We start from the raw sequence: 26,677 nt of genomic DNA, 5'->3' as shown, positions 1-26,677 counted from the left end.
TTTCTTCTCCACATGAAAAAAAATCAACTCAATTTTTCCAAAAATCAAAGCCTTTTGGAAGATCAGTTTTGAAGGTAAGGTCTCCTCAAAGCTGCTAGGTCATCGCAATGAACAGACAGGTATGTAGGTTTGGAGAGCAGATGTTTGCTGTGATTCTTTTTCCTTGGCTGCAGCTGTTGGTCTTGGATACAAGAGCTCCTGTACTTTCAGGCAGAAGCCTGAAAACAGAAGCCTGGATTCACACAGCCTAAATTCCACCCGCAGATGTCTGGAGGCTTCTAGTGTCAAGAGACTTTAGGTTTTTACTGCAATTCAGGATATGAAGCAGCACCCAGATTGCATGAGAAAGTGGTACTAACAAGGCAGAAGCAGAAAAAATGAAGACAACTACTTAACAAAGGGGTTCAGGGGCTACCTTCATTTCAGTACTTTATTACTAACAACACAGAAACTGAACTTGTCAATACAGGGAAAATACTTAAAGGCATTAATGGATGATGGATGCCTAATGGATGCCCCTTTTCAATGTGGTGAAGTGTACAATTGCCATATGTGCTTTTAAAAGGCTTCCTTTTTAATTACAGCTCAATCCCTAGAGAAAAGAAACACTTGAATTTCCATGAAAATCAATGAGTATTTCAAGCCCTCAACAACTGTCAAGACCAGAAACTAAAGTAGCAATATATTTGCAATTATAGTGTTCAAAATACGTATCCCTTCTCAAGCTATGAATTGACCAGGATGGGCCTAAAGGGATTACACTTTCGTGGGCTGAAGTGAAAGTCAGTGAAATTTTAATTTTTAGACAAAACTGATGCTTTCCTGAAAAGAAAGAGACTCAAACAAATAAAACTTTTCAATTGACACAGCACTTCAAAAAACAGTGAGAGAATTTATGACTTTCTGGGATAGACAAGTGGTCAGGAACTCATTTATGTAGTTATTAAATTAGGAAAATCATTTTGTTGAATGAATGGGAAACAGATGTCAGAGACAATGAACTTTGTCTCTCTGTTTAGGGTCAGTAACATATTATGTTGAGGCAGTAAGTCACCAACATCACTAGCACAAATGCTGAAAGATAAAAGGTTGGAAAGAGTTATGTATGACAATGGAAAGGCAAAAGCCTCATTTTTTCGCTGTAAAATTACAGCCATTGAAGAAATAAGAAAAGGAAATTATACCTATTTTGTACATCTTTTACCACTAGCCTGTAAAGAAGAAAATCTTGGGCTCTGAAAGGAAGCGGTTCAACTTAAAAATATATACAGATCTAAGCAAGATTTTGAACAGACCTGATTCAGAGTGACTGGGATTTCTAGTGACCCAAATCCCAGTATGCTAGCTCAGATCACTTCTTCCCCCTCAGGCAGAGTGAGAAACTGGCAGCTAAATAAAATGGATCCAAAGCAAACAGTTGGATCTCTTTGCCATGTCTGTGACAGGGCAAGAGTAGCTCCTGTGCAGTAGGGCACAAGGCAACATGACCTGATTCATTAGCCCTTTTTTTTTTCAGGAAAGTAAACCAATGAAGCTCTGTAATCACCAAGATACTGCAAGTCTGGATGAGAAGCTGGAAAACAGATGGAAAGAATTTCTGTCCTACTGAATACTCATATACTGGGGGAAAAGCTGGGATTCCAGCTCAGATAGACTAGCACTTCTTGGAGAGGCTGGAAATGAAAGACAGGATGTAAAAATGCTACTGCAATTATTAAAGTTATAAAATGCACAATAGGGTCAAAAATATCAAGATCACAATAGAAAAATATAAATCATTTCTGAACACAAGCGACAAAAGCTTTTCTAAGAAGTTTATGAACCTGAAGACTTTTCCTTAAATTAGTTTAGCTGAATATAACCTGATGTAGCTGAAAAATTTCCATGTGATCTTCCAAGACTTAGACATAAGACATCAGAAATCAGAAATTTAATTCACCCTTTTCAGATTTTTGAAGGACAAATAGAAAAGTTACTTGACTGTAATTTCTATCAACAAGCATTCATATTAGCACTGGGCCAGAACGCAATCAGAACTGAACTAAAAACCAACTGAACAACATACATTATGGTGACCATTTCCCCAAACATTTTTCATTCCTTGCCAATTTACAACCAGTTAGGGATTAACACACCAGTAAAACTACCTGTGATGAAATTCAAAATTCTTAAGAATAGCGTTATGGGATGGCAATAAGAGATTAATGGAGATCTTGCAAAAAAGATAAATGGCACTACAAGAATACCAGAAAACTGGGGAGAATGGGGGGGGGAAATTAATTGAACCTATACTTTTGATAAATATTTATTTTTTTGCAGAAGAAAAATGCGTACTAGTTTGAGCTGTCATTATGCTAACCTATATCCTATTTTTCATATTATTAGTAATACATAATGTGGTAGTTTATATTCAAAAATAAAACCAGAATGTATATACCTCATGTATTTATCCAGAAATACTCTAAGGTTACTATGGTTACGAAAAATCCATTACCTTTGAATACAGAATGAAAAAGTTTGACTTAAAGTGTGCACTATTTATTACAGCGATCATCAACAGCCTTCAGGACGTTCTCTAACTGGATTCATTTTTCAGTGTCAAAACTGACCCACCACACCAGAAGCTTATGGCCTGTGCAAGGCAAAGAAATTTGAACTATATGAATTTTTAAATATGTTTTATACTAACTCAAGAAGCAGAAATGGCTTTGAATTTTAAGGCCTTACATTTAAAAGAAAGTAGGATTCTGATACTTTTTTTCCCCAAGTTGTCCAATGGGAAATGTTTTAGCTTTACTTGTACCTATCACTACACACAAATCCTGATGGGTCCAGAACAGAATTTACATTTTGCTACAGTACTTCCAGTTTTGTTGGTGGGCACGTAGTATAAACAACCTCAACCTGAACAAATAACTTGAATTCTTGGGCAGTTCAGGACAGAAACACAATGGTTCTCTAATTAAGAAAATTGAAGGAAGATAGTAGGGAAAAAAATATTAAATCTGTAGAATGTTTCTTGTCTCCAATGGCTTATAGTTTACTTGTTTTGAGAGCTGAATGCTATGAGACTCAAAAGTTATAAAGCTATCAAAAAGACGACTCAGTTCCTGTGAAAGAGCATAACACAGGACAGGATTTAGATACTCCATGGCAATATTAATTTTTGTTGAGTCACAACGGAGTTCTATGAAGGATTCTCTAACAAATTGAACCTCCTGTGATTTAAAGTGTATACAACTCATTTTATTTTTCATCTGAAATGCTTTAATTTCAACAGGTAATACATTTTCAGAAAGTTTGGTCACTTCTAACCAGAAATAACAGTGCTGCTGTTCAAAAAAGAACTCCAGGGAGAATAAATGCTACGTGAGAGGCTATTACCAGAGTCCACATCAGAGCAGAAGAATTGTGTATTTTCAGCCCAAACAGGAAAATGTCTTGAAGTTTAACAACATGTGACAAAGCACTCACCCCATCATTACTATTGTAGAAGCAGAGAGTTCAACCTCGCAGTTCAGTCCAAATTTCTTGAATATTTTAACCCAATTTCTGGCTTCCTCCACTCTCAACAGGAATAACACCAGATGACTCCCTAAGCAAGGTAACTCAGGGATGGCACACAACTAGTTCGTATTTGACCTTTGTCTTATCGAACATGCAGATTATCACAGTTGACTCTAAGTAATGAATTACAAAATCCAAAAGCAAGACTAAAACAGTCACAAATGCAAAACACGAAGGGGTCTGCTATACAACTATTCACAGAAACTATGACATATCCATCTCACATGCTACTTAGAGGAGAACATACCTTTTACAACACATCTGGTCCCATTTCCAAAATAAATTGGTACTCCATTCATATATAAAGTATATTGCGTAATAATACCATTTGGTGTTTTTGGAGGACTCCAACTTATCAGCAAGGATGTGGGAAAGGCTGTTGCTGTGGGTAGTTGCACATCTTCAGGGGCTGGTGAAAAATGTACAATATTTATATTAATGATATAATACTGTATATTGTATCATGTATCTTACCTTATTGCGGGAGGTGAGAAAAAGTGAGAAAGAGAGGGAGTAAGGAAGGGAGTCTTCGCCACACTCCTAAGACTTTAAAGATAGTTCAGAAAACGGATATAAAATTACTGCAGGTCTACTGTATAACAGTATTTTTAGCTTTCTGCAAATAGGAAATTCTCTCAGTGAACAACAGCTACCAGAAAGGTTTTTTGCAAGGTTAAAATTTCCAGAGAGATTTTATGTTTGCAAAGTACAAAGATTTTGAGAATTCTCCTACAACCTGTGAGGTGTCGTAGTGAACACAAAGTTCTATGAAAGAAACAGATACACTCTTTACTTTTTAGAAAAATAATTTTGCTTCTGTATCTTTCCAGGTAAGTAACACTGAGCACATGGAGGGATACATAATTTTAATGCAGTCTTTTTTTAATACAACTTATTTACTCTTCTTTGTGCTTGTTATTCATAACCAAAAAGTGATCACTTTTTCTAATCATAAATGCAGATGCATTATTCTTATACAGTACTCCTTTCTTCACACTTTTCATAATTCAATACACTTAGTAATGTTTGTTTTGCATGGATTTTAAGTATACAACATACTGGAAGTTGGCAATGGATAATAATTAAAAGTCAAGTTCTCTCACCATTTCAATGAGTTATACATTAGAAGCACAGGCAATCCCACTGAATAGCGCAAGAGGAGCAGAACTTGGGCCTTAGTCTGGGAGGAATATCTTGTAATTTACAAGCTCTCTGCTAGCAATTTAAAACAATAACTAGCGGTGGCTGGCAATGTGAAAACAATATAAAGTAATGAATGTTTCAATAGGGAAACAGGGATAGCTGGAGGGTGTGATATGGTGTCTGTCTTATGTATCATCAATTTATTGTTACTAAGAGCATGCAACAAGAGTGTCCAAAAATAGAAACTCCGTACATTGACTTTTTGTTCTATTCTTCTGAGGGATGAAACACATGTTCCCCATGGCTTTATTTGATCTCTGGGGAAAAAAAATCTGTTCTTGCCTAAACCTTCCTAATATGACAGCACATCTGAAAACAGTGAATGTTTTCTGCAACACAGAATTCCTTCTTTACCAAGAATACCCACTAAGCTGAGACAACAAGACATACAGACTTTTTTTAATTACTTTATAACACTAGAAAGAAATGTACAACACTGTATTTCATGTTAACATCACAGAGTCCATTAAATATTTGGCTGTCAGAGGCTAAGAATTTTCATGGCTAATACCACCTGACAAACTCAGTCAGTTTATTTAGAACTCCCAAAGAGGTGATATAGTGTTTTGATTGGAATGGTGCTGCTGGCAGTTTTCAACACGTTCACATCAAAAGCACGTTCCAGACACATTAGACAGGAATCCTCAGGACTGTTCTCATCAGGACATCTTCCACAAATACCTGTTCTAGCAGTCGTACAACACTCTAGTAGTCTTTTGATAATTATGGTTGAATTCACACAACTTCATGCTAAAATTTTATTTGGTTTACTGGCACCTTACTATCACCTAGTTTAAAAGAGAAAACATTTTCAGAATACACTGTGAGAGTTACTGTGGGAGAGAGGAAATTCTGAAAACTACTCCACATTATGGAAGATTAAACAATTCCTATAGATTTAAGTCAAAGTCTTTATTATTCTACTGGAGCAAATTTGGAGTTACTGATTTTAACTGGATTAACATGGCTTTAGGATGATGGAACCAGGAGAAGGATGAGAGTTGGACTTGATGTTTAATTGAGAATGGGGCTCTTTTGGGAACATTTGCTCGTGTAATTGATATATATTATTATATATATTATTACCAGGCTAGTCTCTAAAGCCAGAACCATAGTATTATTTTCTCTTTTTTCCCACTCTAGTTCTTAACATAAGCTTAGAAAGCATTAGTTTACACTCACAACCTTTAAGTTGGAGCCCAACAAGTAAAAGAGTTTAGAAAAGGGAAAATCTGAACAGTGATTGATAAATAACTCAATTGGCATACGGAGGTTTCATCATACTGAAATAATTGTTGCCTATTGCTGGTGTTTAGCAGTTAAAAGAAACCATGGAAATCAACCATTTGATTCTCAATTTCATACTGTGCCATACAATCAATTCTTTTTAGTCAGACTGTCTCTAGATTTACTTCTGAGCCATAGTAAAATGAGGAAGCTTTCATTAATCTTTCAGATGCTTCATATTAATGACAAGGCTCTTGCATGAACAATGTAACAGCAATTAAAAAGCCCATTAATCTGCATTACAGCTATTAAAGATGCATGTCATTAAAGGGTATGGAGTTTGATTCATTTTCGCACCCCCCCAAAAAATGGAGCAATTATGGTCTGGCAATGCACTTTGTCATCAAATTAGGTTGGGGTTTTCCAGCAAATGGCTTTGCAGCATTTAGCTCTTCTCCTGTTTTATTATTCATGACTGAAATGTGGAAGTCAAGACCTTTGAAATTACTTTACCTTCTTGTGGAGTGGAGATGTTCAATGCATGCAAGCTCTCAGTACAGCCAGCCAAAGTGCAAGCGGTTAGGGTTACAGCATAGTTTGTGAAGGGACGCAAGCCTGTCAATATGCCTGCAACAGAAGAAAGCAAGGTGTTACGCATGTACAGTGTATAGACTGATTACATACATACATACACAGAGGTGGAAAAGAAAAAAGGTTTTAAGGTTTCATTCATATCATGTCTCAACATAGATTTTGCAAAACAAATTAAAAGTGGTGTCTTATTGCATTCTCAACATTTGTCATGTAGCTAAGTTTCTTTTACTTATTCTCACCACAACAAACACTACTTCAAGACTGAGCTGCACATTTTATTATAACAACAACAATAAATTTGAGGCTTTATTCTTAGTTTCTGCTTCAACATTTTTTTTTCAGCTATTCATTTTGACTTTTCAAGGAATTTTCACGGTCTCTTAGAACAATTATTTTAATGCTTCTTCTCCAATGTTGTAACTAACTATTCTTCTATAAACTCAAATCTCTTTTTCATATGAAGCATCCTGCTTGTGCTTCATTACTTCATTGGCAGAATATAGCCTATATGTTTGCCACTACTGAAACAAAAATTCAGGTGACACAGTACTTGGGGATTTACCAGAAAAAGCTATTTGTAAACTTGTCTTTTTCAGATCTTGCTTGTGTTAGAGAAGAAAAGTTGAGGGATTTCAACATACAGATTGGAAGCTTGTAGTGGATACAGTAAAGTACTCCTTGACACTTCAGGAAGTTACACAATATTTTGAACAGAATTATGCAGATGGATTGTGTGGAAACAAATCTGGTTTACAGTCATTTTGAGAAGCGTCAGCAGCTCCCATTTGACAATAGGCCCAATGATAAACTAATATCGAACGAAAAGTAATTTAAAGATGGTCAGCTCATGTCAAGTTTTATTTCAAACTATGTTCTCATCTCAATTCTATCAGCTTTTAGTAAAGTCAATGCAGTGTTTCATAAAAAAAACCAAAGAATCATAGATTATTATTTTCATGGCACATACTGTTATTTAGCAACCACTCTATATTAGGTTTTTCAAAGCTGTATCTTTGCAAAAATGTTTCCAAAAACAGCAGAATCTCAGAGAACATAATTGTTTGCCAAACCTCTCATACTACAGTACTCTAAAAATTGCCTCTACAATATAGAATGCAAAACTTTAGATTTCAGCAGAAAATCTCTGTTCCCATGTAAGAACTTTATAGCCACAAAAAAAAAAAAAAAAAAAAAAAAAAAAAAAAAAAAAAAAAACAAACAGCTAGAGAACAGAGAACTGGATGCTGGAAGTTCATGGTTACAACATACTTTTTTTCTGAATGGGATACTCAAAGTAAGTCTACTATTTTTTACACTGCGTTCATTAATATGTATAGTCACATGGAAACACAAAGTTAACTTTCATTGAATTAGTTGTTTTTGTATATTTTATCAGAATTTATTCAAAGACTTCAAAGACTGGCATAGTAAAGAATGTTTCTATTTTAATTTTCTGAGGTTCTGTTCTTATGTACAAAGAGATAGTCAAATGTAGCAGCACTCATGCCGGAATAGTTGTGTTAAATTGAACCAATTGAACAGGATCAACTCTCTCTGGTAATAGCTTTGATTTTGCAAATCCCAAGTTAGCAGAGAAAAACTCTACTGCCGTCTTATTATCTAGTGTAAATACTACAGGGAAGCAAGAGAATGTCGTGTCCGCCCCTACCCAAACAAATGTGTCTGTAATCTTTCTGTGACAAAAGGCAAATATTTTTAAGAGCATTCAATATGCACAAAAAAGAAAATAATGATGTTTTGAAATGTCAGTATCTCTGTAAAGCAACAATACTGGTACCTACCGAAATTCTTCAGCAGAGAAATGTCATTGCTTTTTAAAAAAAAGCTTTTTTTTTTTTTTTTGCATAAGACAATAGAAAGCACTTATTTCTAGATCATTGAGAGTTAAACATGGGAAAGTATAAAAGGTACTTTTGGTACCTTCAGCAAATAAACACAAGCAGAAACCAAATCCTCAGTGACATTTGCAGGCTCTCTGTTAAGAGGAGCATGGTATAGAGCATACGCTATCCCTCTATTCACTCTGCTGTGCTTTAGGAAGCAATTTAGTTTTATTTGTACATTTAGCACTTGTAGCATTCTTTTCTTATGAAGCAGTGAATTAATGCTCCTTGCATTTCCTGATGGAAGACATTCTGTGGGGTCATCAATGGCTTCAGGCACTGAGAGTCAGACTAGCACATATACAGTAAGATGTTCATAGCTGTAGAAGGTTTGGATTGGGCTGTTTGGTTGTGTTTTTTACTTTTGACAAAGTAGAAGGGTTTTATATGAAACATCTGCAATGCAACAGAGTGTACATTATGTAGGTAGGTTTATGAAGGACAGTGAGAATTTGAAAAACAAAACAACCTTTTTGCAACAGAAAGTATCTGTTGTCAAAAAAACATATTCAGCAAAAACAGCAACTAAAAAATACTTTGTTCATCCCATAATTAATATCTTTCCTTCACATGTACACTTGTACTATTTTTTCTCAGCAAAGAAACAGATGTGCTGCATAGGTAGGCAATAGAAAGCGCACAGATTTTATTTACATACTTCAGCAAACTATTTTTTCCTCAGCTGCCAACCTATCTGTTTGGCCAGCATCCACTGTAATCTGTTCTCCTTCATTATGTTAATCTGTGGGCGGAAAGATTTCTGTCATCTTCAAATCGCTTGTACAGCAATGGTAAACACCTTGGCCTGTCTGTAATTGGACAGGTGTCTGCATTGGTGTCACCCGGCTTTTAATTCAATTAAAGAACTGGCTGTTCTGCTCTCATTACCCACTCTTTTCCTCTGCACTTTTAATCAGGCAGTGAAATTTACACCCAGTGCCTATCTTAGAGTACAAAGTCAGCAGACCCATAGCAAAGATCACCACCGATACATGTGAAATAATTTATAGCCCAGCAAAATAAATTCTGCAATAAAAAATATTCTATGATCTAATGAAGATGGTTGACAGCTTTTAAAAACTTCTCCAAATTCCTCAATTTGCACACACGTAGATTGACATCTCTTGTCTATATCCAACAAAGGATGGCCTGCTAAACAGTCCACTGGGCTTTTGAAGATGGGAAGTTGACAAAGCAACCTTTGGCCACAATCATACTTACATGTATTCTAGCAGTGTTAGCAGGAGAGAGGTAGATAAACTGTCACCTTGATCAGGAAATAGAATTAGAGGGACCATCAGTATTTAAGAAGAGGGTCAGCCTCCCACATGTGAGATGTGAGTTCCATTCATTCCATCTGCCACTTCAGATCAGTTGAATCCATTCAGACTTAAAATTTACACCATAGACTATGTTCCTAGCCTTAAAATCCACACAGGGAATCAGAGATGGTAAATCATTCTAACACACCACTCCTATCTGCCCATGCAAAGAACCTTTGGAAATAAATTTAAGTTCTAACACAGACATTTTGACACAGTGACCCCATGAAACTGAATAATGTCATTTGTTAAATATGAATGTAAAGTTAACAGTCTAAAAGAGTGATCTGGAATCACACCTAGAACATTAAGCCCACTTTATATGCAAAACTAGCATTTAATTTTCTATACTTTTATTTAAATGATCTTTAATTATTTGCAATATTTGAAGTTGGAGGTTGGAATTCTGACAGTGTAAAAAATGTTCATTCTTGTGGATAAGGGATAAGAAAAATTAGCATGGACAGCAGAAAAGGGTCAACAATGAATTTGTGATAAAACAGACATGTTAACTGGTCAGAATGAGTTGCACCTTTATAACCAACCCACTCATTATAACACAGACAGTACATCAGAAGAGTAAATATCAAGCTTTTTCCTTTCACTTCTCCATAAAACAGACACTTCTTATATTCAGGACATCTAAAAGGGAGATGTCATATACCTACAGGGTTCTGACACAATATTCCAGTATATTTATAATGGAAAAAATGGTATTTTTCATCAAGGAAAAGAATTATTTTACCACTAAGGTACAAGGGCTAATATTCTGTTCGCAAACACTGAAAAACAGATTCAAAGGCAAGTGTAGTACTTTAATAATTTCCTCATCTAGTTAAAAGTTTGTTCAAAAATCAGTCTTCCCTTCCCTGATATACTATCTTTCTTTTAGAGGAAGTTACATCAAAACACCACCTGATCTTCAGAGATGGCACATTTGCTTATGGTAACTTAGAGCTTTTAGTCCGTATATCATTTTTTCTAAAGAAATAAAAATTGAGGTGAGTTTTTTCTGAAACACACTTAGCAAAGGAGCCTTTCCCTAATAACAAAATTAAGCCGATTTGCCCACACACAACTCACAAAAAACAGCTATTTAATCTTACAGCTGTAACACAAACACTAAAATTATTTTCCTCTTTTCACAAAATAAAATCACTCTGTTAGGATGGTAGAAGAGGAGCATTTTGCAAGGTTAATTCAATTTTTTTTATAGGCAAACTTAGATAATTTTAATCATAACCAGGCACTACTTTCATGCAAAGCCTGAAAAATCAGCTCTGCTACTGAACATTGAGATTCCCAAAGTCAACCACAGAGCTTATCTACACAAGTTCTATTTGTTTTTGCCAGAGGGACTCTTCCTTGCCAGATTTTTACATTGTTTCCTCCCTAATACTCTACTTCATAAGGAATTATTGTGAAGTACAAATTATGCAATTGAAACAGCATTCTACCTTATATATGTATCATGCTGCTTTTTTAAGTCGTTAAAAAAATAAAATACCAAATCCTCTCTCCCCAAACCTAAACTATCTAGCCAACTTGAATGCCTGAGGTCATCCAGCATCCGTCTAACAAAGTCACTTGTGTGTCAAGACTCATCATTGCCACAGTACACTTAATCACAGTCCACTGACCAGAAAAGGAAGTCCTCAACTGACTTTGTGTTTTTGACAGATTGTAGCAAAACTGTTTAAGTACGTGTCTTCTACATAGGCATCTCCGAACTGTAAGCCTGTGCACACCAATCTGTCGCATACATCTGCATTTTTAAAGCATCTTTTACCATAAGCAGAGTACGAATCAAAATGCTTTGGAATCAAAAGAAGTTTGTTTTGGTTACCGGCTTCGAAGACCATTTTCCCTAGCAATTCCTACATTATAATCAACCAAGCACAAGCTCCACTGGTCTCAAAGATGCAATTCAGGTTGCAACATTTCAAGGCAGGCTATCACATTCTCTGGCTACACATAACTCTGGCTACTTTAATTTGCAGAACACCATAACCCAACGGTCTCATTTTGCACCAGACACTGCTTAACCACAGAAAGAATTGGTTTATAATATCTTATCGCTCTGTTCCTCTTGATCCTCCCAGATAACTTCGACATTGCTAATTTTACTGTATGATTAATTTTAAAAGTCTGATGAGAAGGAAAGATTCTTAACTCTGCAAACTTCAATAAGATACTAATAATCCCTTTCTTTCTCACAAACACTAGGAAGTTGATTTCTTTTTTGTCAATAAAAATATACAGTATGTAGCTAAGTGTTGATGTAATTTTGACAAAATTTTCAGGTTTATTTAATCAGACAATTTACATTTCATATGAGTAATTTTATACAGCAGCATTGGACTGTAAACGAGACTCATTAAGGTCTAAACTCAATCAAGTTTGAACCTTAGTATTGCAGAATATTAATATCATTCCTTCTTTAAAATGCATATATTGCATATGCTGCTAGTCTGCTAAAGCCTGCTAAATGAAAGGAGATAAGAACCTATGTTCTGCCACTCTGATTTAGAGTCACCAGGAGCTCAAGCACCACCTGACAATTTACAGGAACCTAATGGGCATTGACAGATCTATTGGCTGCCCTATGTTACATTAGCTGTGGCAGTCAGACAGGGAGCTGAGCAGAGGCTCAGGTGCAGCTGCTTGTATATGCTTGTATACTCCTTCACCTCCTCCCACTGAGTGAGATGCGTCTGTATGTGGGTGAGACAGAGAGAACAAGTCTCTGCAAACCCACAGAGAAAAAAACACACCAACAAGACGCATCGCATCCCTAATCATTACTAGGATTTTGGTACAACACACCTTCTGTAAGATCTCAAAGACAACAATATTTTGCAGCGGAAGGGCAATCTCTGTGAGAGAAATCCATGCGTCTGGCCTGTGCCCCCTCAGTGCAGCACTACCCAGCCTGTGCCTTCGCTGCCTTGGATGCCAGTCTTCTGGCCCACAATGACCACTGCCCCAGATCTTGAGGGGCCCTGCACCTGGCACTGCAGAGTCTGGCCCTCAGGCTGCTCCTGTAGCTCCCTGACTCCCAAGCCCTGCAGTGGGTGATGGTACATGCCTGCAGGCAACCCCAAAACTACTGCTCCAAGCCCCTTCGCAGAATGAAGTGGGGTTTTCCAGGCAGACACAGATGCTTTTTTCCACTGCTTGCTCAGGCCTGGCAGAAGTCTCCCTCATCATTTCAGTTGGAGTGAGCAGCTCTCCTCTGGAGTTCTTTCTTTAAACATGGTCATTTTCCAAGCTGGCAGTGAGCTTTTCTTCACCCCACTGGCAAGCCTAGTCAGTGGTAGGAGGCCTAAGTTCCTCTTCTGAGAAGAAATCCCCCAGCTTCCAAAGCCAGGGCACAGCCTAATCACTTTGATTAACCATATCAAATCATCAAATTAACTTTTCCTGAGATAGTCATCTACTGAGTATAAAAGACTTAAAGGTGAAAAGAAATCATAAGCTCATTTCAAGGGGAAGAAGGAATAGCGACTGTGGGCATTCAGCGGATAAACTGTCAACAACAATTTTCTCATCATCATGTTCACAGCCACAACTTCAACACTTGGTTATTGTGTAATGACACAGGTACAAAGAACTACAGTAACCACGTGAAGTTGAAAAAACAACTCTGTAACAGAAATACAAAATGTCTGTGAATTCTTTTGCTGAATATCTTACCATTTGCAGCATTTGCTACTGCTCTTCACTGCCTGTAATTGGGAGCTGCTGAAACTTAAGAGACTTGTGGATCTCCTGAATTCTGTGACACCAATTTGAATTATAAAATTTATTTGTGCTTGACAGTAGAGGCATCTTTCCTGAGACAGGTAAAGGCAAATGCCATTTTCTAAAGCAGGAACCCTTTGTGAAAACAGAAGGTACAGCACACGATACAGGTGAGAACGCTAATTCAAACACTGAGAGTCAAGAAGAACTCAGAGAAGCTTAGCAGAGTTATTTCTCATGAGCTATTTTCTGTGTCACACAGCAGGGTGTTTGTGTGTATTTTGAGCATTAATTGATAAGGATGAGAAATGATCACCTTGCTGGATTAATTTTCTGTTGGTAAAACTTGCTAAGACACACCAGACAAGCCTTAAGGCTAAGCAATAATCCCCTCTTCATTCTCCTCTAGATGTAATGAGACACCCATGGGAAAGTGGCTGAACACTCTAAACCTTCCCACAGCTGCAGCCAGTTAGTAACTATCTCACAAAACTATACATTTAAATCAACATTTGAAAACAATCTTCTCTGCCTAAGCACAGGAGGCAATGTGCAGCCAGTTGTACTGGGAGCCAGTGATATAAGGGATCACATGAAAAGTAAGATGAAATTACTGTTGAATCAGTATAGGGCTCACTTTGACTCAGATTTTCCAAACTGATGTGCCAACCTGATAGACTTCTATAATAAGGTGAAAAACTTTATGAACACAAAGATAGAATTAGATGTTATCTTGACCTTCGTATGGCTTTTGATACTGTCTCCTGTAGCATCCTCACAGACTAGCTGACAAAGTACAGATAAGTAGACAGTTAAGTGAACTGAAAGCTGGCTTTATAGCCGGACCAGGAAGGTTACGATCAGTGGCACAAAATCCAGTTGGAGGCAAATCAGATGTGCTTCCCAGGGGTGGGTACTGGAGCCAATGCTGTTCAATTTCTTCAACTGTACTGCATTCAATTCTGGAGCCCCCAACACAAGAAGGACATCAAGCTGTTGGAGTGGGTGAAGAGGAGGGCCACAAAGATGACCAGAAGGCTGGAGCACCTCCCCTGTGAAGACAGGCTGAGAGAGCTGGGGTTCTTCAGCCTGGAGAAGAGAAAGCTCTAGAGGGACCTTATAGCAGCCCTCCAGAACCTGAAGGGGGCCTACAGAAAAGCTGGGGAGGGACTTTTTATTCAGAGCACGTAGCAAGAGAACAAGGGGAAATGATTTTAAACTGGAAGAGGGTAAAGTTAGACTAGATATTAGGAAGAAATTCTTTACTATGAGGGTGGTGAGACACCGGATCAGGTTGCCCAGAGAGGCTGTGAACTTCTCCTCCCTGGAAACATTCAAGACCAGGCTGGATGGGGCTGTGAGCAACCTGGTCTAGAGGGAGCTGTCCCTGCCTATAGCAGGGGGGCTGGAACTAGATGATCTTAAAGGTTCCTTCCAACCCAAACCATTCCATAATTCTATGATTAAACAGTAATTTTCCTCTTTAACTCCTTGCACTGCAGAATTCTCACATAGTGCAGTACAACAGGGATTCCAACCACCGGGAAAGAAAATCACATTACAACATTTTCCATTCTGACCAGTCTCACAGCTCTTGGTGACTGTGAATGCTTTCCAGGACCTGTATTATTTTCCAAATGCTGATTATCCAGCAGGCTACAATATAAGTGTAAGGGTAGCAACTGTTTGTTTCCAGCTCTTTCCACTTCCTCCTGTACTGCCAACACTCTTAAAAATGAACAAAACTAGTTTTGAGGCACTATGGCATAATACTCTCCAAGTACAGCCTGGTTTTTGGTTAAAAAAAAACAAAATGACCAAGACTTCCTCAAAACTGATTCAAAACCAAAAGTGAAGCTTATAAGCAGCTAACTATCCACGATGAATGCAGCACAATAAGAGAATAAGGAAGGAAAAGTTATTAATAAAATAGGAAAATTATGAGAATTATAATGAGAGAAAACTTGACATTTTTAATACTCCAGCCAAAAATCATGTTGATTTTTACTTCTGATTTCCTCTTAAATTTATATATAAAATTCATAGATCAAACATATATCTTTGCAAATTAAATTTCACAGGAACGTGTGGTACATCTATGTGTAGTGATTATGCTTATGGCTATGTACCGTATCTTATCCTACATTACTAGCAGCAAAACTGCAATCGCCACATATATGACACATGAAAAGAAGCAGTCTTAACTGTCCCACCACCACCCTTTACCATCACCCTGTTACTATACAGTTGCCTTCCAGGTTATGTCCAGGTATGTCTGGCAGCACGTGAATCTAGTGTGCTTAGGCAAACACGTTCTCCAACACTCCCTCAAGTATCCTTTTGATAGCCTCAGCTTGCATTTAAATTGTAAGGAATTTATGTGCTCATCATCTACACACTGCGAATCTGCTCTTGGAGGCAAACTGTCCAGTCTTCAAAAACTACTGTTAATTCATCACTTGAGATTTCGTATTTTCTCAATTATAACTCTCATGTTTGAGAGTAGCCATTTTCTAATGCCCACAAACTAATCTCTCTGTGTAGGCTGCACTGAAATCAATGGGCTAAAGGCAAAATCACATCCGTCAAGATCAGTGATTTTACAGAAATAGTTTTTCACTTGTCTCAGTTCTGACCTCAGCATGAGGGCTCAAATTACATATTTCATACAACACTGAAACTGGGAAATACATTTATAAAACATCAGTTATAAATAACAAAAGGAAGTACTCCTTTCACACAGACAAAACTTAACTTGAAAACTTACTGTCATAGCAAGTTACAGGAAGCAAAAGCATAACTGGTTAAAAAAAGAAAGATAATACTACAGCAGACCATTATGCACAATGGTAAGGATGCAGCTTCCAGAAGAGGAATTAGACAAACTACCAACTGAAGTTATATTAACAGGAAGACTCACTTTATGTCATGTTCCAAAGAATCTACAATCTGACATTAACAGAGAGGACAGTGGTTGAATAGTCATTTTTAAGTTCTTAGGGTCACTTAATTTTGAATTATTCAGCAGCTATAGGCTATAAAAGACAAAAAAATGGGGTCTATTTAATATCCTCATATAATACAAAGGAACATCTTATCCTTCTGTTTCCTGAAAGCTGCATTGTATTCCTCTTACCTATCCAGCCCAGCGTAGACTTTTTCATAACCCTAATGCACAATCATGGCATAATACCAACAAGAACTAAACTAAATTTAAGTTCTGAAAATTAGCTGCTGTTAAGTTATCTAACATTCACTATCTATCATATGGTCTCGAATTTCTATTAATGTAATTTATATTGCATTTCCACATAGATAAAAGAGTATTCAAACAAAAAGTTCAAAGAAATCACAGTAATAATGAAAAGCTGATGCAATGCATGTGTTGTAAGTACATTATTAACAAATAGTCAAGAACTTTCAAACTGAAGAAACTAAAATATATGCATGTTTGCTCTTGAAAACGTATCTCTACATTACAGCAGAGAAACAACACATACATATGTAAAAACATTGAACACGTATTGCTTGGGCTTCAGGAAAGGAGCAGTAATATACTGCTGAAAGGTTAAGGCATTTTCTGCAATTGTTATATTGCCTAAAGTCAAGCCTTACCAAGGCACTAGCTTTGAGCATTATGTCATTGGAGTTTTTTATTTTTATGAATTATATAATTAATTTTGGGCAATGAATAAATAGACAATGAAAATAAGAGTAACTAAGAAAGTAAGACTGCCCTGCCAGGAAGAAAGGTCCCAAAACATCCTCTTTGTAGTGGGCAAAGAGTCTCTCATTTCTAAAAACATCCAGCTCCTACAGGTAAAAAGACCAGGACTCCAGAAAACTCATCTCACGTGCAGTAGCTCCTGTTCACAACCCACAGCTCAGGAGTGACCAAACCCCCTAAACCCAAAGTCACCAATTCCTTCATTATATAATAATATACCTTCTAAATCCCAGTAGTAGCAAGCAAAGTATCTGATAAACATAAACGCATGCTAGATCCCACTGAAATCAGTTAGGTTTACATGGTCAAATTTAGGGAAGTGTATCAGGTGTTTTGGTCTATCATGTTAAACAGTATCTCATGGGACCTAGGTTTAGAGTCCACACAGGTAAAACAGATGAAAAACAGGAGGAAGTACCATAATGCGCACTAAAGAAAAACAAAAAAAATTCTCCTCCAAAATCAGGAAAAATAGCCTAAATAGAACTTGTTTTCAGTATTTACATGCATTTTAATTTCTACTGCTCTTTGAAGTCAATACATTGCAATCAATGTATGTTGGTACTGACAGTTTTACAAGGGCTTTTCTGAAAGTTATGCCTCCTATTTTATTATGTTGGCCCAAAATGTCAGTGGCAGGTGTTGGTGGTATGGCAGTAAAGGTTGAACCTTCCCATCAATACTCCATTAGATGTAGTTGCTGTGTGACAGATGGCAGCAGAGGAGCAGTTTGACAAAATGGCGTCTGACATGGAAATGTGTATGAAGCAAAGGGGTGTCACTGAATTCTTCCATGTGAAAAAAACAGCACCCACTGGCATTCATCAACATTTGCAGTACATTTATGGAGACCAAGCAGTGGATGTGAGCACAGTGAGGCAGTGAGTGGTGTGTTTCAGCAGTGGTGACAGCAGGTCACCTCCACCAGAGCAGATTTTTTATAAGTTCTTATTGCTGGTGAAAATGCAGAGGTTGTGGTGCGGACGTTTTGGGATGTTTTGTAGCTGAGAGTTTGCTCTATCATACAGTGCTATTCTGCTCTCTGTATCTGTCATAGTTTCCATGGAAATAAATAGAGGACATTACTTTTGGAGCAACCTAAGTACATATGCTCTTTATACATGAAAATAGACAATACTTTATAGTTCAACAAAAGGAGGTATAAACATGCCATGTTATTAGATACATCTAGTAAATGGTACTTAACAACATTTACCTGTGAGCATACTAGTGTCAGCAAGCTCAGCAATAGTGATGGGTACATTGGGACCATCCTCTTCATATGCTTTCAAAATGTACTTCTCAATTACACCTATGACCCCAGCAGGTTTGTCCCAGGTGACCTCAATGCTGTAACCATTTATACTGTGAACTCTTGAGGGAGTTGGCACATTTTGTGGAACTGTGGAAGGATAAAATAGAAAACAGAGAAAATGGCAGTTCTAAGGAGACTATTGCCCCTATTCTTCACTTTTAATGGCTGCAGTAAATCAGACTCAACCATTAGCATAAATACAATTTATTAGAGTTGTAACTTTTCAGCACTGATTTAATATGACTGCACATCTTGAGCTATTCAGTTTAAGCTATATTTCAAAACCATCAAAACTCCATCTACATAACATTTCTTCTCATCTTGTTGAGGTTTTCTGAAAACATTTAATGTATCAAACATATTTAAGCATCACTCAAAAAGAGGAGGTGGATTGTATGTAGCTAGGAAGTTCAGGCATTATAATCAAGCAGCTGAATGATGCAAGAGAGACTGCAACAGAGAAGGGTTTGACATTTATCTGGATGTCTAAGCCACAGAATGCCAAAAATACAAAACTTTTCAAAAAAAAATGTACATCCTCATTTACAAAAGTGCTTCAAAAAATTAAGCCTATTAATTTATTTTCATATATCTGCAATGCCAGATAACTACTCAGTAAAACAGACTTTCTATTGGTGGAGGGAGGGGGAAGAAAATGAAAAGAAAAATTAAAAAAAGAAAAATGAAGATGCTTAGAAGAACTGGAAAGCTAAACTCATATGTGTAGAGTAGCAAATTAAAAAAAAAATCCCATTTCCCTTAACCTTTAACTATTTATTAGATATTTCTATATCAGGTAAAGGTCTGTCCAGTAACAACTTCATCACAGATGACTGCACAAGGGATGCAGAGGAAAGGCCCAAGGAACACTATGGCAGGATGATGGATGATGAGTTTGCTGTAAATGCATGTGGACTCCCTAGCCCTGCTGATGATCATTTGCTTTTCTCACCATCAAATAACTACTTTTTATATAATTTTAAGTTTCATTAAATATGAACAGAGACTTGGTTTAGTTGTGGGTTTTTTTTTTCCTTTTTTTACATGAATACTGTAGTGCAAAGTATGAAAACACTTGGAAGTTGTGATTCTTATACAAAGAATGTGATGCTCTAGGAAAGCCTCCATTACCACAGCATTATATTGATTTTATTAGTTCTGAAGTGTATCACAGAGCAAGGTAAGGTACTCTATAGCAGATGGTCTTCTCATAAGGGATGCAACAAAACCAACTCAAAAATAATTAAGTAGTGCAATTATTCCCCAGCCCTAGGGAACATATAGCTGTTCAACGTTGTGGTCAGCTTGCAAACATAAATTTATGGGGAAGCTTACTACTGTCAGACAGTTGGTATGAAAATATATATGTACCTTCTCTCTTCTGGGTAGTACAAAAAATAACGATACTAAGTTGTGTAAGAGTGTATTAACAAGTCAAATATTTACACATGTTGTATCACTTAACATCTTATATTGAATTTCTTTCATCAAAATAATTTTTTGCATTGACAGAATGCAGATACACTTCCATTTATGGAAGATAAAAAGTTGAGTAAATAAAAAATGCAGGATTGTAAATCTTCAAGAACTTGCTGGCTAAACACAATGTTTGTAAAAGCACTGAGCAGAAAGTTCTCTTTGTGAATGTAAGATCAATACAATCTTTAATGTTCAGCAGGCATTATGTTCCTTTGAAACCTTCTCCACAAGCCACACACTTCGTTTCTGTTAAATATTCATAATCTGCAGGTTACTTGTAAAAAGAATCCTTCCCCCATCTACATTATTCAGCAGCACTAAGCAGCATATGCATGTTCAGACAATGTAAAAAAAGTTTACACTAGATCCTCGTCTCACAGCTACATGGCCTCCCATCTTCCACAGCATGCTCCTGCTATTCTCCAGTATCTCCCTTCCTCCACACTTGATTTAGTATCACTCAGTCATACATGGGAAAATACAGTTACTTACTCTAGCAGACTCCTGTAAATGTGAATTTGGATGTGCACACATCAATATGCCTAGATACATGGCTGTTCTTATTCTGTTAATGTAATTCAATTATTTTACATTCCTTGCTCTCACACAATGGCATAATAAAATATATATTTGGAAAATAATTTGAATTATACATGGAAAATATTTGTCTAAACACATTGCAGGTGAAATAAGGCAGTAGTCTGCTACTACTCAAAGCATCAATGACTTTTGGTAACATTAGAAATACTACGTGACTTAGACTGCTCAAAATCCTTGTGATGGGCTTTTCTCCAACCTAATGAAAAATGAAACATGAAAAATGGACATAAGTAAGCCTTAAAGCTGTATTTACCTGATTCTCTTGTACGAGCACGGGTCCATACAGTAGATACTGATCCTCCTTCATTTGAGGCAACCACCCTATAAAGGTATTCTTCAAAGATCACAGAGATGCAAAAGAGGGGAGGAAAAAAAGAACAAAGACTGAACACGGTAACACATTAACACAGAAGGAAATAAAAATGATCTATTTCAATTAAGGTACCAATGTATTACCTGTAAATGGTTGTAGACCATTCTCATAAACACTCTGCTCTTTTCCTCTGTATACTAGGATGGAGTCATTTCCCCTGCAGTTAACAGTACTGTCAGTTGATAGGCATCCATCCAGATTGACTCTGACAGCACTGCTGGACACAGATGCCAAGTTAACGACAGCACCTCGTGTAAATTTAACATCCTTCATGCAACCACCGAAACCTAGCAAACAGTAAGGGATTAGTATCACATAAAGAGCCTCAGTCATTACTTAAGAATCATTTTTGTTCCTTTTGAAACTGTATTTTCAACAGTAAAGACTGTAATGGAAAAATGTTAACTTGCAACGTAAGAAATATGTCTCTTCTTTCAAGATATGATGCTGGTAAAAATTCCTGACATTCTAGTGTTGAATTCCTGCCTTATTGAACAGTACTTCCATTGTTATCAATTCTAACCTATGAGAAAATATTTGTTTTCTGTTCTGTCTCTTCTGCCTTTAAAATTATTACCAAAAAAGTGATTCTGATTTTGAAAATTGGCTTTCTGTTGCTTGACAATACTTTGTTCATAAATTGAGAAGATCTGTAGATTAAAAATATACTCAAAAAATGATTTAGATGAGGTAAATCCAATTATCCTAATAGATCTAAATCTAGTATACTGTTTGCAAAAACATTATGAAAACATAACCCTAAACTGCTTACTGACAGGAAAAACTATTTATATGCATGTATGTACATGTATATATTTGTGTGTGTGTAACATTCTTAGCAACATTACAAAGATGTTAAACTAGTTATTTGCAACAACAAAATTGGAGTGTGCTTCAGATTTCTTCATACTTCTATGACTTAATTTACACAAAAATTAACATATTAATGCAAAACAAAAGGAAAGGCTGCTCTGAAAGAAATGCCTCCTAGCTTATGATGTTGGCTCATGACATAAGAGGCAGATGTCAGTGGCATGGCAGTAGAGGTTGAACTTTCTCACCATTACTTAATCACATTTTGTTACTGTACAACAGATGGCAGCAGAGGGGCACTCTGACAAAATGGCATCTGACACGGAAGCACATTTGAATCAAAGATGCAGAACTGAACTCCTCCATGTGGAAAAAATGACACCCACTGACATTCATTGATGCTTGTTGAACATTTATGGAGACCAAACAATGGATGTAAGCACAGTGAGGTTGTGGGTGGTGTGTTTCAGCAGTGGTGACAGCAGGTCACCTCTGCTGGTGCAGATTTTTACAAGCACAACATGAAAGCTCTTGTTCATTGCTGGTGAAAATGCATAGCTCATGGTGGTGACTATGTTGAAAAACAGTGCTTTGTAGCTGCAAATTTTCTCTATCAAACGGTCATTGTGCTCTTCATAGTCATTGCAGTTTCTAAGGAAATAAATAGAGGGCATTACTTTTGGAGCGGCCTCAGATCTGGCTAAAGTTCACTGATAAGCAGTTAAAGTAAAACCAAAGAAAACAGTAAGCAAACTGAAGACTTCAATTTATCTGAGATTTAACTACGTAAATTAAAAATCAGTCTTACACAGATTAGTGCTCGTTTTAGCTTTGTGAAAGCATTATATATTTTTATATATTGTTACACATTATGTACTTCTACTGCCTTTATTTCTGAAAAATGGCAGATAAGAACAATCACATTTAACCACCTAAATCAAGAATCCAATATTCATAGATAGGTCCGAAAAAAGATATGGACACTGAAGGTAGATACTGATTTTGAACAATCCTCTAAAACAAATTCTCTCTTCACCATGTTAGGAATTAAGAGAAACTGCTCTTTATATTGCACGCACCTCTGTTAAAGTCAACTCCTACTCCACAGGGATTTGCTCAGTTTCTAGACATTCTGTGGTAGGGCAATTAATACCAGTCTGCAGAAACGTCTTAATTACTAGACCAAATGAACAATTGCTAAATTTGTGATTGAGATGCATGCTGTACAACATAATTTAATCCATAACTTTCATTTCCTTTTGAATCTTCAGTATTTGAGGACTTCAGACTGATGTCAGTCAAATAATGTTTATTCACTTGTGCTCAGGTAGCTGTGGAGTTAAGTTCTTGTAGTACAAATTCTCACAGACTTTCCTTCCAGCTCATCTTGAATATGTAGAGTTGATAGCACATTTTCTACAGATTATAATTAAAACAACCTTGTAATATTAGAGGAAACCAAAACACAGATGTTACTACTTTCTCAGTTGTCTGCCCTAACATCCTATGGAGCTGTGTCTTATTTCAGCTTTACCTCCTTTTTTGCCTAATTGTCTCATTACCAATATCATTCTGATTGGCCACAGTGATAGAAACTGACGGGCTACATTTGAGAGCATGATAGGGTCAGACATAAGTTAAGAATATTCACTTAAGCCAAGGTTTTAACATGTGGATCTAAATCTACATTTAGGAACACAGAAAAATGTTTTCGTTGTGAGAAGTTCTAAATAGCAATTCATTTCTGCCATCTTATTTTGCAGTGTGCTGAGTAGGCTTGGTGAAAAAAAGTAATGTTTATTGATGTGCATGAACATGCACTTCAGACATTCACTTCAGACTATTTTGCCCTAGATTACAGTTCTCTTTGCTGCAGGAGCTGAGAATGCACCCACTGAAGAGGCCATACCATCTGCTACAAGGCAATGCTGACAGGCGATGACTGGCTAGCTCTTTTGAGCCATACAAATTACGCATGTAGAACCTGGAGGAAGACTATAAAATATATGATACCCACGGCTGGAGTAATACTTAAAATAATATTTTTGAGCTATGAATGTTAGTGCTTTGATTTGATTCAACCTTTCTGTAGCTGTGAATCCACAAGGCTGCAGTGCGGCTCTGCAGAGTTTACATGAATACGTGCATTCAATGGAAGTACAAGTAAAGTCACTTACTTGATTCCCCACTAATCACTTACTGATTGCTGCTTAGTTGGCCATTGTGTCTGAAAAATACAGTGTGAGTGACGAATGCTACCATAAGGAATAGAAATCCTGACCCCAAAAGGGCTAATTTTAAGACACTTTTTTGAATACATTTCATATAGTTAATCCTTAGCTGCAGGTTACTAGCAGCAAGCTGCACCTAGTGCTTCCCTCTTTTTCCTAGAAATGTGATCTATCTCAGAACAAAAGGGACTCGCGAATGTCTCTCTTGCTCCTGGTAACACACAAAAAAACCATTACCAGATAACATAGTTTAAATCCTAATTCAGGATTTTATACTTATTGTTTTGTTTTTTTTTTATATATATACAATAATCGCTACTGCCTGCAAAAGGACTAATAAGCCTTCAACACTGGCAACCCGTGCCAACATTCAGCTGCACTACAGTGGTTTAAGATATTTGTACTGTATTCCATTGTGTTCTATTACAGATCTGCAGCTAACGTGACAAAATGATCGTGTGAAACAAGCTGATCTGAACAGGCTTTCTCTGAGGAAAATCTGAGCTCCTTCTGGTTGAGCATCCCATTTTGCCACTCTCCAGTTTCATATGACTTGGATTGCTTCACATGTCACTAGCTTGGAAAGATTTTATAGCATTACAAAGGGATTAAGAGTAAATTAAGCTGAATGGGTATGGATAACCGATAGTTAAAGTAACAATGAATGGGAGGACTTAGTAAATTATCTGCTAAACTTGATTAACGTTACACATTCAATAATTTAAGCTCTGAGCAGCAGAAAGTCCACCAACAACCTTACGCATGACAGAAGTTTCTGAAAAATGTGTCAAACTCTGAGTGTCACCTTACCTTGTTCTGACCCCAGATCTTTATAGACATTCTGAATCTCCGATGGGACTCCTCCTATGTAGACGGGAGAGTTTACTTTCAGTTGCTGAACGTTGGGTTCCAGTGTCTGCTCTCTCAGCTCGTTCACGCTTGCTGAAACTACAGAACCCTCCTTGTTCACAGTTACTTTCTTCCAATTTCCATCACAATAAGACAATCCTAACCAGAGATCCACTTGGGTAAAGACAATGCCAGTTTTTAGCAAGACGTTTAGTATTCCACTTTTCAGTTCAATCTATACATTTTAAAACAGAAAAAGAGATTCTGAAAAAAGCACCACATACAGAGAAATAAAAGATGAGCACTCTGCAGGCATTAAAAAAAATCAAGTAAAAAAGGATAAAGATATTTTTATATCCTCAGGAAAGTAGATATTACAATAAAATTCTTCACATAAACCATGCTAATTTGCAGTTAATCCAGAATGTAGGAACACATATTCTGTTTTTTTTGACAACTGATTTTGGGACTTACGGAAAAGATGAGATATAGAATCAGAACTACTTTGCTTTTTTTTTTTTTTTGAGAATGAGAAAACAGTATTTTACCTATCAATTCATTTTTTTGGAAGAATGTAACAAGATAATAATGAAATGAAATGTCAGATCTGATTAAGCTCTTTTAATTGGCTGGTGAATTCAATTTCCAGTTTCTCCAGCATACACTGATTCTGTATTTCATCCTCATTCTCCTAAATATTTTAAGAAAATAACTATATTTGTATATTCTTTTTGAGATTAATATGTCTTTTCCTAATTGAATAGAAATAACTTTTCTAATAGAAAAGCATTCCACTTAAATTATCACAGCAGAAGTTTCCAAATGTTTTACTGTAGGACTATTTATTCTAAGCAGTTAGAATGCAAGTGGTGTGAGACTGTCGATTGGAAGGTATAAAGCATTAAACACAAAGATGATGAACTTGTGGTTGAAAAATATGGATAAGCTCACAAAAAAAGCATTTCTTCTTCCACACTAAAATCTTATTAAGCAAAAAAAACCCTACAACTTTAATATAAATGCTTAGCACCAGTATTGACAAACTGACATATTTAGGTTACTGATAATATTAATACTGCAGTATTCATAATCAGATTGTCTTTTCTTAACAGGGACACTAGCATAAGAAAGAACTCAGTGCTTGCCATGCTATTGACAATACAGATCCTGTTTTAAAGTGCACACTGACTGCTTGCTCAGAGGGTTTTCCCTTGATTATTTGTTTTGTTGGGACCACAGCTTTTCCCATTTCCATGAGTTCACAGCCCTTCTCAGAAAAGGGCTCTAAAACACAGGTTAAGGATAGATCATTGCATCGGGGCAGATGACTACAAATTGCAAAAGCAGTCCATTGAGCAAGTCACCATTTCTCTTCACTGATGAGTTTTAACATAGATCACACAGTGCTGTTGGGAAGAAAGCATTTCAAGCATTGCAGCTGCGTGGATAGCAGTACACCAGCAAGTCTGCTAGACCTGACTGCTGGAGAGATGACATAGTGTTTGACGTGGAGTCAACTGCTCAATACATCCCCTCTTCCAATTCACTCATCTTGGCACAGACTTGAAGCAGGCAGAGAATGATGCTATGCTTTTTGTGATGATCTGGACTGACATTTAGCATGCTTGGGCACAGCTAGAGAGAGAGGGCCACTGTTCAGTTTGAGCTGTTCTGAAACCGTATCTGGAGTACTGTATCTAATTGTGGACATTCACGTACTAAAAAGTAT

The 26,677-nt window shown here is 36.8% G+C and overlaps 1 protein-coding gene across 1 annotated transcript in view; it reads right to left on the bottom strand.

Moving 5' to 3' along the window:
* The window catches only part of USH2A (usherin), a 373,387-nt gene that overhangs the window by 203,593 nt on the left and 143,117 nt on the right, over nucleotides 1–26,677 (bottom strand). The window contains exons 26-31 of the mRNA XM_021393255.1: nucleotides 24,910–25,183; nucleotides 21,139–21,342; nucleotides 20,936–21,016; nucleotides 18,505–18,690; nucleotides 6,511–6,624; nucleotides 3,815–3,976 (exon numbers count right to left, since the gene is read on the bottom strand). Of these exons, the coding sequence (XP_021248930.1) occupies nucleotides 3,815–3,976; nucleotides 6,511–6,624; nucleotides 18,505–18,690; nucleotides 20,936–21,016; nucleotides 21,139–21,342; nucleotides 24,910–25,183 (1,021 nt within the window). The remainder of the gene's footprint in view (nucleotides 1–3,814; nucleotides 3,977–6,510; nucleotides 6,625–18,504; nucleotides 18,691–20,935; nucleotides 21,017–21,138; nucleotides 21,343–24,909; nucleotides 25,184–26,677) is intronic.

Source organism: Numida meleagris, chromosome 3 (genome assembly GCF_002078875.1).
Source record: "Numida meleagris isolate 19003 breed g44 Domestic line chromosome 3, NumMel1.0, whole genome shotgun sequence".
Lineage (NCBI taxonomy): Eukaryota > Metazoa > Chordata > Aves > Galliformes > Numididae > Numida > Numida meleagris.
The sequence above is the reverse complement of the archived record's forward strand: the minus strand, read 5'-3'. Positions and strand labels throughout refer to the sequence as shown.